The 15403-nt window shown below is 37.3% G+C and overlaps 1 protein-coding gene across 1 annotated transcript in view; it reads left to right on the forward strand.

Moving 5' to 3' along the window:
* Positions 1–1435: 1435 nt before the first annotated feature.
* The window catches only part of LOC107083335 (period circadian protein homolog 2-like), a 37834-nt gene continuing 23866 nt past the window's right edge, over positions 1436–15403 (forward strand). The window contains exons 1-6 of the mRNA XM_015372475.1: positions 1436–1572; positions 7714–8255; positions 13693–13785; positions 13902–14056; positions 14444–14565; positions 14645–14846. Coding sequence (XP_015227961.1) covers positions 7807–8255; positions 13693–13785; positions 13902–14056; positions 14444–14565; positions 14645–14846 — 1021 coding nt within the window. The 5' untranslated portion in view covers positions 1436–1572; positions 7714–7806. The remainder of the gene's footprint in view (positions 1573–7713; positions 8256–13692; positions 13786–13901; positions 14057–14443; positions 14566–14644; positions 14847–15403) is intronic.

Below are 15403 nucleotides of genomic sequence, written 5' to 3' on the forward strand. Positions count from 1 at the left end.
CGTTTGGAACAGCTCTCTGGACAATTTCATCTTTTTTAAAAGTGCAGCATTGAAAAATAGTACCGGTAAAACAAATAAAAATATTTAAAAACAGTAATATAAACTATGCACTATGACTGTTTTGGGCCAGATGTTGCAGAGATAAACAAGTTTACAGGAAAATTACAACATTTGCACAGTAACACAAAAATCACAATCACTTTAATCATTCCTTGCTGGAAATTCTTTTCTTACAGTGCAAAGATTTACAGAAGAGGGGAAAATAAGATTGTTAATACAAATAAGATATAAGTATAAATTAAGGTAAGGATCAGAATAAAATAAGATAAATACAATCAACATTATTTACAATACTACTCAGTACCAAATTACAACTATTGCACATGGCCATGTTATTTCACATAGTGAAGTAATGAAATAAATAGATAGTAATTAAATTAAATGACTGTCAGAGAGATGAGTTGAACAGTTTAATGGCCACAGGCAGGAATGACTTCCTGTGGTGCAGCATGATGAAATGATCTCTGACTTAAGGTGCTTCTGTGGGTGATCAGCTCATCATGAAGATCATTAAGGTCCAATTTCTACAGTTTATCTGCACAAACAAAGTGATTTGCAGGTTTACCTGTGCAAGGACTGGGTCATCCAGGTTACAACGACCCAAATGACCAACATTTATTAAGCCTGTTTTGGGATTTGGGGTTTAGCTACTCTTTAACCTTTATTTATAATGGAATTAATATTATAACATGCTTTATGGCCAAAATACAATATGATACCCTCAGATTCAAAGAGTACATTTGAAGAAATTTAAAGTTTCAAAATTAATCTTACATAAATACCAAGCATCCTATATGTAACCAGTATCAAGGTGTAGATTAAAGTGCAACATCACTAATAGGAATTACACGTAAGAGCGAAAATAAATTGGATAAACTTCGGAAGAGACCTGGAGTAATATCACATTTTTGTGCAGGATAACTCTTTTTTTGTGCTTAAGTTGAATGACTGCGCACAAAAAGTCCCCCCCACACATTGCCATGCACACTTGTATAACCTTTTAGATAACAGCCGGTCGCTCTGAGCCGTTATGAACCAACCCAGGCCACTGCTCCATTCATCGGCGTCTCCGTCCTGGTGATTTGCTCTCACTCATCACGCTGCCGGTAGCCGTGGGTTTCCATGTGAAAAGTCCGTCACTGCCTTATATAAAACAACTGACAGCCGAGCGGACCAATCACGGTAAAGAGCGGCATTCACATCGCCCGCCTCAAATAACTTTCCGTGCGCTGATTGGTTAGAATCACGCGGAAACGAAGACTGGCTTCCGTCTTAACCAATGAGAGCAGAGCAGTGGGAGGCTCGAGTAAAATGCGCTTGTAATGAGGTCACTGCTTGCGTTTGAAGATCCAGGGCAGTGCGTGGACACCGGAGCCGGGGAGAGAATTTACTGAAACAGCGCAGAGGGAGCGGAAGGACCCGGTTCATCAGGAAAGGTAGCTGTATGAGCAAGGATTTGTTTTATGAAGCAGCATCACCGGGAGGGAAAAAAGCATAGAAGCCTTCAGCGAGGTTGGTAAAGCTTAACTTCTGTCTTTAAGATGTGACGACTTGGGTATTTAAATATAAAGGTCACACCTCTGATAACTGGACGTCTGCCCTATTGCCTGCTGGGGATCCCTGATGGAGTAACCGCTTTACCTGACGAGGGATGAAACACAGCAGCTGACGGAGACTTTAAGGAATTTTGATATAAGCTGCGTAAAAAAAAAGCGTCCAGAAAGAAAGTTGAAGCAGTAAGACTGGCGCAGAGTGGCCGAAGCGGTGAGTCTACTCTGCAGCTCTGCAGATACAGTAGATAGGTGAACTCTGTGGTGTCAGTGTCACATGAAAACGCCGGTACAGACCCTTATGTAAAGTGTTATGCTGAAGCTGCACATGGCACAAGTTCACATGCCGCACTGATTAGGGAATATACGGTAAAGGGAGCAGGATTCACTTTGATTATTTAAGAAGTGATGATGACAGCTAGAACTTTAAGAAATGTCAGGGGCAATGGAGGGATGGTGGAGCACTTCTAACTATTCTATATATACAAAGTTTTAATACTTACTTTATTTTCTTCTTAAGCTAAATTTATGGTTATGCCATTAGCTTTGTTTCTGGCTGTGGTTGTTTGTTGATTTTTCCCCATGACTGATATATCACTCATGGGGGAAAACGTATATTAGACCATTGTATTTGTCCAATATTTCCTATTCATGTTTATCAGTAACAAATATATAAAAAAAAACAAAACAAGAATTGATTATAACAGTTAGATAGACAGCTTATATTAAGACATTCTCTATTCTTTCATGATAATGACTAAATTAAATTAAATACTTACATCAATATCTATGGCATTGGGCTTCCAAAAGCAGAGCTGGTTGGCATTGCATATTTTATTTCCTGTCTGTTTTAATCACATGATCCACAATGGAGTTAGTACTCGGTCTCATAACCATTTTATTTGATAATAGAGGTGGTCTAATACTTTATTTTCTGTTTATGTGCATTTCCCTGGCACAACTTGCCATGTTGAACTATAGTAATTAGATTTAGGCATTTGAAACTTGGCATTGTCTGTTCTGTATGGAGTTTGCATGTTTTCTCAGGTAGCTCCAACTTCCTCTCACAATTCAAAAACCTGCCAATTTGCTTATTTGGCCTAAATCAACCTATAGGTTTTCTTTTCCATGATTTGCCCTATGATGGAGTAGTAACCCCTCATCTTACTCATTAGTGCTTGGATGTAGGAACCATACTACTTATAAGGTGCAAGGTTTCATTTTTTATCCTCAAACCTTTTCATCCTTTTATCAGATCAACTGATCAAATCTGTAACCGTTCTCTTTTTACTTTGTACTACAGATCTCTTCAGTCAGACACTTTTAGATGAAAGGTAGTGAACTTTTAAAGCTTGATAACAGTACTTCACCTCATATCAGATAAAATGCAGTAGAAAGCTTTGCACGACATTGCACTCTTCAGGTCGAGGGGGGGCAGCCTGCTGTTATCTATATACCCGAAGCAGTGAAAGGCAAACATATATGCCAAAAGCCTCCCTTTTCTGCCCATGTTGTCCTCAGTTGTAGCAAAATAATAGTTTTCAAATTAGAGCTGCTGGTTTAAAGGTTTTCTAATAAACAGAAGAAAAGTTGAAGAGAAAGTTAAGCTTCCCGTTAAGGGTAAAAAAAGATAGTTTCCTATATGTATTCATTCACTTTAATACTTCTGTATAAAATCTAGTTGCTCTCAGAAGTTGGGACATGTTAATATTTGTAAAATGACAAATATAAAATTTTACTTTGCCCGTGGAACTCAGATTGGGGTTGAGCATGTTCATCTGGCAAGGCAGGAGAATAATGAGGCCAACTTCAGTTTGTCTTCAGAAAAAAGGTGGGAGGAGAAATGGTTGACGCAAGTGTAGGCTGGCAAGGGGTTTGTTATGTAGATCTGTTTATCATAAGCTTGAAATCAGCGGAAGGGTTGCCATCTCTACAGATCACCAGAAATACACACACAGCCTCAGGAAAAAGAGGACTAGAAGAGAAAAGATTATTAAATGAGCATATTTATGTTCTTAAAGCTAAACTTAGGACTTCCTCTCAAAAAGAAAAAGATTGTTATCTCAAGTAGACTGGCGACAAAGAGCTAGTTCAACAGTTTAAGAAGGCAAAGAAGTTCCTCCTGACCTTTGGCACCGATTGAAATAAACTTTTGAGTTCAAGAACCAAGAGATCAAACTGAACTGATATTTATATTGGCAGTCACTATGCAAGCTGCATATTGCAACAGAAAGCAGGTGAAGTTAGATACAGGACAGTGCAGCAAAAGTAGGATTCTTTTAACGGTGTTAAGAATGTCAAATAAGTTGTGAAATTTTCTTCAATTACAAAAAAACAATATGTCTAAGATAGTGGCACAAAAATAAATTCTATTTCCAGTCTTCATGCCATGTGTCTGAAATCATTGATTTATCGTAAATTAGATTTTTTTTTTATTCAAAAGCATTCACTTTACAGGGAGCAGTATATTTATTTATCTTAATCAAGGAATGAACTCTTTTATTAAATTTTAATTGGCTGCTGAGAGTTATAGATTTTGCAGAACAGACATTTTCAGAATGTTAGTTGGAAATTGAAACGAAACACAGCTCAAACCTTTATTATGTGGATTTTATTCTCTAGTCATCAATGTTCAAGCCTCTAGGACATCATTTTTTTTGGTTAAACTTATAAAGAACATGATCAATTTAAATAAAAAGGGGGCTGAACAGTGTGTCACCTTTTCTGATCTTAATGAAAAACAGGACAATTTTGATTTCCTTCTTTGATTGTTGTTTTCTCTGATTTGTTGTCTTTGAGCAAAGCTTATATTACTGATATTTTAAATGATTTATCATTAGATTTTAAACTAGTCAGACAAATGTGCACATTAACAAGACTTTAATAGCATCAAACTGACCACAACATGTAATATATTCTAAATGTGTTATGTTTCTCATCTTGTGGCACATTAACCTTACCTTAATGTCGGATGTGCGTCACAGTTTTATAGAGCGACAGCCAGATGCTGTGCCCTTTGACCAGAGAACTGCCGTTTAACTAAGTCTTCCCATGTGCTGATTACATTATGAGGAAGAGTGTCATGACAGTGCAGAAATAGAAAAACGTGAAAAGAAGGGTTATAGAAAGCAAGGTCCATTATGATTGGTTTTTAAATCAATCAGTGGTTTTCCCACAGGAACAAAGAGAAGAAGCGTAATATTTTTACTTTGCTTCTCTTTCTGCTGCTGTTCAGCTGAAGTTAACTGATTTATTGGGAGAGCAAAATTTCCATTTGTTAAATCTGCTCTTGTGAGCAGGTGCATTGGACACTTATAGCCTCCTTAAAACTATAGTTGAGAATTATTTCTTATGATAAATAACCTGTAGGTATGTTCTTGGCTAATTATTTTATTGTACTGTACCATAAGGCATACCCAGTGGTTTGTCCAGATACATTTTAGAAAAGAAAAAAAACAACTGTAAAAGCTTAAACATATTGCTGCTGTGTCCTTTTGTTCATTCACTGGATTTGGACTGATGCTAAGCTAATATATTAAGAATATCCCTCAATGGATACTAGTGCAATCTGTAGGACTTCGTACTCTGACAGAGTGTCGGATTGCTCTTTCATCTTTGGACCAGACTTGCTGTTGCATTTGTTGCCTCATTTGCACTTTGTGGAAAAGGAGGAAAAGGCATATGAAAAGTGCTATAGGAAGTTTAGAGCAGAATGTTCCCTACATGTGGAACAATCTGTTAGTTTTATTGTGTCTAGGAGGGATTGTACCCAGTAATAGTGTTTTATGGAAATCATTTTTATCACCCTAACCACATAAGTGTTGCATTCCTGATTTCTTTTTCTTCTCTTTTTAATTGTTGTTCCTATTACAAATACTTTAATGTCATAAAAGTTGGCAATTACAAAGCTGTCAATTTTTTGACTGCTTTGAATTAGGATTGACCTAAAAAAAAAACAGGAACTGCTGATCTTGACCTCTTGGAAAGCTTTCAAAAAGCTTTGCTCCTAGGATTGAAATCAACACAATTAGGGAAGGCTGAAAACATTTCCATGGTGCTTTCTATTGCTTTGTCTCTACATGCCTGTTCTTGTGTTAGCCACAGACGTCATAGATTTGTTTTCTTTTCTATTCTCTACTCTTGAGCACTTTTGATACTCATAGATCAGGTGCTGCTTCTTTACCTTTCACCTTGTGCCTGCTGTCTGTGCTTCAGTCTTGACAGGCTCCATCCTGACAGACATTGGTGAACTCTTTACTTAAGTTGAGCGTAGGCATGGATATTGCACTATGTGAGACTCATCACCTCTGATCGATCATTTACCAACTGGCCGTAAATTGACCCATTTCACTTGACAGCTCAGTCGCAGGACATGAGCCAACTATGCAGCAGGTCAGCGATAAGCAGCATGTCTCACACTGTGCACAGTCCTCTAATTAGACCTACATAAGGGTTAATTATCCACACCTATACTTTGCTACTGACATTTATTTCACCTGAGCATTTAGTAGTATAGGTACTGTGTAGATTATTGTGGGTTATTTGCTAAATTTAAAATAAATGAAAATAATCATTACAGTTTTCTGAAATTCTATCATACTGTGCTCAGAATTGGGAAAAGTTATACACTGACATTTCTTATGTTTAAGATTATCTGAGCCCTGCTTTAATTTTTATTTTGATGATTATATATTATTTGAAGTTTGAAACTAGCGTGCCCATGTCCAGTTACTGAAAACTATCCAGTTACTGAAAGCACATCTTTCATACAACACCTGTCTCACAAACCATTGATTATGCTTTGGTACAAGTGAAATATAATGACTGTTTAAAACTCTTTCTTACTTTTTTTTGGACTTTTACATCCAATAAGAAGGCTCTTTACTCTTCCTTAGTCTGTTATTGAAAGACTTGGAAAAACATAGAGTATGGTTTCTAGATCCACTCTATAGATTTTCTGTTGACAAAATGTTTTCTGGTAATATTTCTGTCGTTATGCTGCAGTTGTTTTTAATCCAAACACATCAACGTAATATTCCATTATATGCATAAATGGGCATGCGTCATTCTCGATTGCTTGACAACACCTGTTCTGTTCTGACACCCTGCTCTGCAGCTTTTCATGTCAAACTGAGGCGGGAATACACTGGTGGTCAAAAGGAGGTACCTCCTCCTTATTAGGCGTTGCATATCTATACATGATCAAAATGATCTGATCTTTGGCAGGTTTTAAAATTATTTAGTACAAGCCTCAGGTGTACAGAAACAAAGGCAAGATTCCACGCTTTCATTAATGTTGCACAGTGTTACCTTGGACTGAATTTATTGTGATGTTAATTCATTAGATTTAACATTTTTGTTTGTTATATATTTTTACTAAAGAATGATCAAATTCAAATTATGTGAAAATGAAGGACTTTTCCTTGCCAAGGGGCACCAAAGATGTTCCACCTGGTTATAGCTTTCCATTGAGACAACGTATTAACACATCTTGCTGATAATTAGAACATATTAAAAAACAGTTGCAGTCTGACCTCATCTTAGTTTAATGAATGCTTAAAGTGTTTAACCTGTCATAGACTGAGCAGATGCATTTTATTATGACCTGGTAACTAATGGCAAGGAGTTAAAAAGAAGACCTACATTCTCATTGCCATGATTGTCCACAAGATTGTTGCTTGGCAATACGATGGCAACCAGATCAATCTCATCAGCTGTTATTTGTCTCTAAGAAAGAATCCATTTTAAGAGATGAAGGGTTGAGATAGAAAAGACCTGCTTTTCTTAAGGGGGTAAACTGTCGTAACCAGAGGCTTTCAGAGAACAACAGAGAGGCACCCACCAGGATTTCCAGGGATCCAGGCTGAAACCAGGCAGTGTCTCTAAGCGTGCCACCAAACATACTTCTTTATGGTTTTAACTTTGCAAGCTTTTTTCTTTGTGCATGTTTAATCACATATTTATCTAGTTTCTGTTGTTTGTCAGAATGGAGAGTAAGCATTGCCTGTTTGTCAGAATTGAGATGACATTAAAAATTTAGATTTTTCTTTGCTGGATGTTGAGTCATGTTTTCTAAATATCCATTTGTGGTCTGTCTCCTCAGATCAGTTCATTATCACTCGACTGGCATTCTGTTGACAATGGGATGATTGGTTTCTACCTTACCTGAAACAACACCAAGAAACGCCTCATCCTGATGTCAGACGATTCAGACACCAAGCCCTATCACCTGCCTGTTCCGGCGGACCGTGATGGAACCTCTGGGTGCAGAGACTCAGCTTCGAGTAGTTCCATCTCAAGTGGAGCCTCTGGGTGCAGTCCCATGGCACAGATGCACTGGGTGGGGAGCTATGGCCAGGGTGGACCTGACATTGGCCTGCCCTCCGAGGGCAGTGACAGCAGCGGTCAGGACCCTGCCCTCCCACCGCGCAATGTACGCAAGACCTCGCGTTCTCGGCTGTCTCCTGAGGAGGATGTGGAAATGAAGAGCAGTGGGTCGAGTGGCAGCGGGACCGAATCGCATGGCAATGAGAGCCATGGAAACGAGAGTCATGGGAATGAAAGCAATGGTCATGAGTCAACAGGCAGCTCCAATGGCCACAGCAAAGACTCAGCATTGCTTGGGTCTTCAGAAAGCAATAAAAGGTGAGAGATTATATGATTTTTGATATGTCAAAGTCAAATAAAACAAAAACATTTTTGAAGGGGTACTTGTGATACTCCTGTGCAGGAATCCCCTGTATGGTTGATTCACTCACTACCCTCTATCAAACTCCATAATGTTTCAATATTTTTAATTGTTATTGGATTTGTTTTTTGATTTTTCAATATAAATTCAAATAAGGGCTGAAACAATTAATGGGATTAGTCACGATTAATCTATTATTGAAATTATGGTCAACCAATCGATTTATCATTAACTGGAGTTTAGACTGTAAAATATGCTTTAGGTGATGATAAACCAACGCTTGAGCAGTAACTATACCAAAATTGTAAAAAAAATATATATATATAAATATTTTGCATTTAAGATTTTTATAAAAAAGCATTTTTTCTGTCAATATGCTTGAACCAGAACTCCTCAATTGGAAATGCTTTAGTTTCGGCTGATTTAAGTTCATAAAAATTCTTCTTTAAGGAGCCTTTTGCTATCCGATTATTACTCGATTAATCAAAAAAATAATCGCCAGATTAATCGATTTACAAAATAATTGTTAGTTGCAGCCCTAATTCAAATGTTGCTTTGTCGTCACAGTTTATAGTAATAACATCTTGTAATAACATCTTTACAGTAATAACACAACCACAGTTAGATGAGGTGATCCTTTTTTTTAAGCTGTTCTGCTAAGAAATTCGTTTTCTGTTGTCACTTGATGCTTTAGGACTTCATTATAATTGTAATGAATTATTTACTGACCTATAGATTTATGCTTATGCTTATGTAAACAAACAGCATGAGGCCTTTTGGAACAGCTGTCACAGCAGGGCCATTTGCAGGTTGCGACTCTGTAACTTATGACTACTAGTTTACTAGCAATAGGCTGAAATGAACTGATTGTTAACCATTTAAATGGCTAACTTAGCCGTTAAAACGTTAGAGGTTAGAGCACATTACTACATACGTTTTTCTGCTACTGTGTCTCCATGCCACCAAGCCCATTTTTTATGTTCATTCTAAATGATAAAAATTGTGAAATTAAATTCTTTCCCTGGTCAAAAAATAGCCAGATAACATGTTTTTATCAGTTTTTTTCCACTAATCATGAAAAATACACTTTGAATTTCAGTTTGATCTCACAGCTCCTTAGGAGAAAGTTTTATGGCAACCACATTACAACAAGAATGTATTTACATTATGATTCATTTCCTCTTTCAATTATACCGTCTAGTAGTCTTGCAGCAGCTGGAAGAAATCAACAATTTCCATTCCTTATTAATGGCAAAAAGATCTAATGCAATCACTACTTGTTATTCAGCACAATTAGACAAAACTCTTCTCAGTCAAATTTTAAACTCATCATCCTGTTTAAAGTAATTTTGCAGCAGGGCCCGAACATTTGAATTTATTATTTAGCAAACACAAAAGCATTTTTACAAGCAGCACAGTAGAGTCCTTATTGCTGCCATAAAGTTTCATGCAGAATTCAGTTTACTAGTTTACCCACTCGGTCATTCACCTCTTCATGTATGCTGATCAGTGATTGCGATTTATCTGCCAAAAGCAGCACATGTTTTCAAATGAGACTTTAGTCAGTAGATCAACAAAAAAAGTAAAAATAGTATTGGAACAGCAAAGAAGTGTTTTTTTATTTCATAGAGTTGGCTAATAAATTGTCCTTTATTGCCACATGAATTAAATAATCAACTAATTAACTGTACTTATATACATTTTCATGGAGGGGGTTATGCAAAATTATGCTCTCTTGCATTTGTCGTCATGATTACCCTTGGCATTTAAACGCAGATGGCATGAAAATGAGAAATTCTATCCTTTTAATGGGTCATACTGAATAGATCTATGAATGCTGAATGCATTTTCCGGAACTGACTGATGTCAGAAGGAGAGTGAGTCAAAGCTTTAGTGATGCCCAGCAAGCTGTTGACCTAATAAATTAGTAGCAATGTTTTTATAATTTTTTCCCCCCTCACTATCAACCACCATTATATAAAGACAAGATTTTTAACTGATGCTTCATAAACAACTGTTTCATTATACTTACACTTCTCAAAGTAAAGATATTCATGCGTTGCTATGGAAGTGTCATGTTGTGATAACAAATTACTTTTCCCAAAGTTATTTTGGTAAAAGGAAAATGTAATTAGGGAAAACTTTTTACTGATTGGAAACAGACTGCTCACAAAAACGGTTCAGAATATAATACTGTCATCTGATGGCAATTTACAGGTACAATTAAAATCAACTCCTAACGTTTTATATTTAATCTAATTTTGTATCTAAAACTTTGGTGGGCAAATGATTACTTCTTTCTATCTAAGGAGACCCAGCGGGGACAGCTTCTCTACTGCAGACTAGCATCAACATCTATTATTTCTGATTATCTGTGTGCAGTATTTTTTTAATCTTTAAATTAGTTATTTACACTTTTTTATATATATAAATATCAAATCTTTTAATAAAAGTCATGTAGAGCCTTTCAGTTTAAGGGTTTTTTGGAGATGTCAAACTTTCATCTGGGAGATTAGAGTTGGGTTCAATAAAAAAGTTTTAAAAACTCAAGAAGTTGTGCCTTGACGTCATCATATCCAGAATTAGCCTCAGACTCTCAGTTTGGCCAGGAGACGTCCAGAAAAGAGAGGCAAATGAATGAGTACATCACCCGGTAGGAAAAGCAAATTGATGTCATCTTGAAGGCTGGGAACTGGCTTCTCTTCAATGCCAGATTGCCTGTGTCATGGTCTCCGACTTCTTGTTGCCATGACAATGCACTGTTTGTGTCTGTTTATCCCTGGGTGGAGCGATCCAGAGTCGAAAGCTCTGACGTCTTTAGTCTCACTTTAGGCCCTGCCTTATTCTGTCCTGCCCTTGCTCCGTTTGATCAGAGCTTTTTGTTTAACCCACTCCTTTTTTCCTCAATGGTCTGGATCCCTCCTGGCATTTAACTCCCTGTCTGTAAGCAGAGTGACGTATTTTAAACCCAAATATCACCTTCTGGATTTTGTTGGAAAATGTCACCTCTGCTTGCCAATTCTTACTCAGCTCAGTTCAGTTTCTAAGTTTCAGTTCTCTGTGTAGGAGGTAAACTTCTGAATATTCAATATTTGATCTCTTATTTTCCTACTCTAGATCACTGTGTAGGATTATACCAATAAAAAAAAACAAAAAAAACACACAAACCAGTCACTCAGTGACACTAGATTTATTTAATCTAATATTTTAGAAAAGGCAAGTAAACATCTTTTCTTTACTTAATCAAATAATGTATGTTCTTAATATTTCTAAACATTGGAACACCTTATCACTCCCCTGGCTAAAGGAACTTCAGCGAGACACTTCTTGTAACCCTCTACCAGTCTCTGACATCGATCTAGGGAAAGGTTGCTCCAACTCATTCTACAGGGTCAAGATCTGAATTTGGAGAAGACCCAGGACTGTTCCTTTGCTAGTTCTTTGTGGTGCTGAATGTATATCTATTATGTTGTAGAGCAGTCCCCTCACACACCCTGCTCTGGAGCAACAAGCATTAACAGTAACATTTTAGTCTCAGAAACCGTATTGACCTTGTGCTTATCTTGAGTTTGAGTTAATCAACAATAACTTAGTTGGCACCCTGGTATCCATGTCCTGCATGTTTTAGCTGCACCCATTCATATGTATGACATCTTTATTCATTTTGTTAAACTATTTCCTTTATTTTAACCTTTTATATATTTATCATAATGATAATCAACATATTTTGTTTATTTACTACTATTAGTATCCAAGTCAGTCATGGGATTCTCACACGTGCTTATACCGAAGTCCAAACTTCTCCCTGGCAACATTTATTTGTAAACTTGCGTGCAAGCAGTGAGCTTTTCTGCAGTTCATTCAGAGCTCCCTGATGAGTCATGTTTTTTATGACATTTTTAATTTCCCGTAAGTGAAAGTCTAAGTGAATCTAGAAATACATCACTAGCATAAAAGCTGCTTAAAATGTGTCACTAAGACAACACCTCTCTGCAACAGACCCTCTGGGTTTACAGAATTTAGGAGGTAATAATATCCTACAATACCATCAGAGCAGTTTGTTCAGGTGTATTGGTTCAACCGAAGGCTCTGATAGTTTTAGTTTTTGGACATAACCGCTGTGATTTTAATAGAAAATTAAAATGTTTCTAATTTCATCTGAATTACTTATTGATGTGTTTTCAATTCATAGTCATTACATATAATGAATAAACCCCTGGAAGCTAAATGGAGTCCATTGCCATTTGTATTTTATTTATTTCATTTTCTGTTCCATTTATTCTCCTTTAACATGGAGGATGCACCAACCTGTCAGAGGAAGGTTTTTAATTAAACAAGGCAAGCTTGCTATGACCTTGGTTTTGTGTTTCTGCTCCCAAAGGACACCTGAAATGTATCTTGTATTACCTTTTTGAGCACCCTCTTTACATAACTCTCCACTGACCTACAGATTCCCTACTACAGTTCCAATTAGCTTACAGGACACTTAGACATATTTAGACTGTCTTGTCTAAACCCAGCTGTTGCATTGTACAGGATTGAAGGCTATTTTGATTCAATTAGATCCCTCTTTGGGCTCACAGTGGCTATTTGTGAGTATGTTGCATATTCTTAGCAGGTAAGCCTGTTATTTATAGTAGCTCAGTTTGAGATGAGTCAGATTCTCAGACGGCTGCTAATAGTGCTGATCTGTAGGCTAATACTTTGTGTACATGATAAGAAGACTTAACAGACAACGGGACCTTCTGTGTACTACAGGCTTAAATTAAACCAGGACTCACCTGTGCCTGGAGTAAAGATGGGTCCTATTTTCAACCAGCTAAGGTTGTTATATTTAGTACACCGAGTTGTAGTAGGGTGTTGATGTTAGTTATAAGCTTCTGGGTTAACACCTTAGGTTGGATGCACACTCTACAGCTTTTAGAGAAATTAATTTAACAAAGATTCTTTCACAACCTCCTGTAGATGGATATTTAGTTTTTCAGAACCTTTAAGCAGAGCTCCAACTTTCCCAACTGGTTGATCAGCTGAGTGTGGCCCTGAATTGATGTCTTAGAGCTGCTTGTTTTTAAAGTTCTGTTATTATCTGAGGGTTTTTAGAGCGAGGAAGGTCATGGTTTGTTTGGTACAGAGTTGGTGTTCTAGTTGACTGCAAACTAATTCTGTTTTAACCTTTTTTCTTCCTTTAAAAACAGCTAAAAGTGTTAAAATTTGGTGACACTTGTCCTATTTTACAGAAGGAAACTTGAGCACCTCAGATGTGTCTAGGGAATGTGATAAGTTTGTACTTCTCTAGAGAAAGATGTGAAAATAAATTTTCTGCCAATCAATTTTGTTGAAACTGAAGTCTTTTCTTACTTAGCCTAATATCAAATATTCCTTTTCTCCTCACAGTTCGAACTCCCACAGCCCATCTCCTCCAAGCAGCTCCAACGCCTACAGTCTGCTTAGCTCGGAGCAGGACAACCCTTCAACCAGCGGCTGCAGGTTAGCCTAATCACCACTGTTGTCTGGATCAGGATCTTTTATTTAGTCTGTTCATAAAAGACGCTTTTCATCAGTGCTTTGAGTGACTCTTGGTTGTTTATCTGTCCGTCTTGCAGTAGTCAGGAATCTGCAAAGGCTAAGAAGCAGAAGGAGGTCATTAAAACTCTTAAGGAGCTGAAGCTTCATGTACCAGCTGACAAGCAGCACAACTGCAAATCCACCACACTGAGTGCCCTGAAGTATGCCTTGCGCTGTGTAAAGCAAGTGGAAGGTAGGTCACTTACATAAAAAAATAGCCCTTCTGTTTTGGTGATTGTTAATTATTTTTTATGAGTATTTCACTTTACATTTATGAGTAAACACAGAAACACAGCTATGATTTATCCAACAAGTCAGTCTTTCTTCAGTGCACCACAGAGAAAGGGTAAAGCTATAATTTGGAGCAGCGTTTGCACGTAGTCATGGAGGTAATGGCCTGTAAACGTTTGCAGAGGTAAATGGGTGGGTTGGTGCTCAGTAGAACAATTCTTCAGTTATTCAGTCTGAACAGTTTCATTATTAAAAAATGTCTTTGGCATCAGTGTTGTGGGCGTCTTGGAATGCCTTCCTTACTGTGTTGTGTGTTGACCAAATTTGGACAAAACCCATCTTATTTCAGCGAATGAGGAGTACTACCAGCTGATGATGATCAATGACAATCATCCCTCTGGCCTGGACGTCTCTTCTTACACCATAGAGGAGATAGACAGCATAACTTCAGAGTACACCCTTAAAAACAATGTAAGACAAAGTCCTTTTTTTGCTTTCCTGAGCTTAACCTGTGCAGGTCACTGATTTTAAATGTTTTTTTTGGCAACAGGACATTTTCGCAGTGGCAGTGTCCCTGGGCACAGGAAAGGTTATCTATATATCTGACCAGGCTGCCTCCATCCTTAACTGCAAAAGAGATGTGTTCAAGGACTCTAAGTTTGTGGAGTTCCTGATGCCACAGGATGTCAGTGTGTTTTACAGCTTCACCACCCCTTACCGCCTGCCCTCCTGGAGCATGTGCACCGGAGCAGGTACCAAAAGCCACACCTCTCTCTCCAGAGTAGTGCTTCATTTAAGGGCCATTTTTAATCTAAAGATTGATTTTGTTGTCATTTGAGAAACACTTTAAAATAATTTCTTTTAAAATATAATTTAAAGATCTAATTTAAGTGTATAATGTTGGCTTGCCTTATATTGCAGATTTCCATCACTCATATATAAAACCAAAGCCAACTGTAGATGTATTTATATGGTGCCTTTGAAACCTTTTACATTTTTACATTAAGACTTACCTAAATTTTATTATTGATTTGGACAAACACAAGAGAAAAGGTAAATGAAAAATGGGTTTTAAAGTTAAACCTGCAGCTGTTAGTAAGTTGCATTTCATCATAAATGTGCAATTTTGTGTTGTTTGTGACTGCCATTCCCTTGGCATGGGTGGTGGTTAACTTGGGGAAAATAAGTCTCATCTGTAACTTTCTTGTCCCACCTGAGCTGTCGACTTTTGCAGCTCCTCCCTAGTGGATGCTTAAGATGACAGTTATATAACCCAATGCGGATTTAGTCTTCTGCAAAACATTATCTC

Source organism: Cyprinodon variegatus, unplaced genomic scaffold (assembly GCF_000732505.1).
Source record: "Cyprinodon variegatus isolate N-32 unplaced genomic scaffold, C_variegatus-1.0 Scaffold73, whole genome shotgun sequence".
NCBI lineage: Eukaryota > Metazoa > Chordata > Actinopteri > Cyprinodontiformes > Cyprinodontidae > Cyprinodon > Cyprinodon variegatus.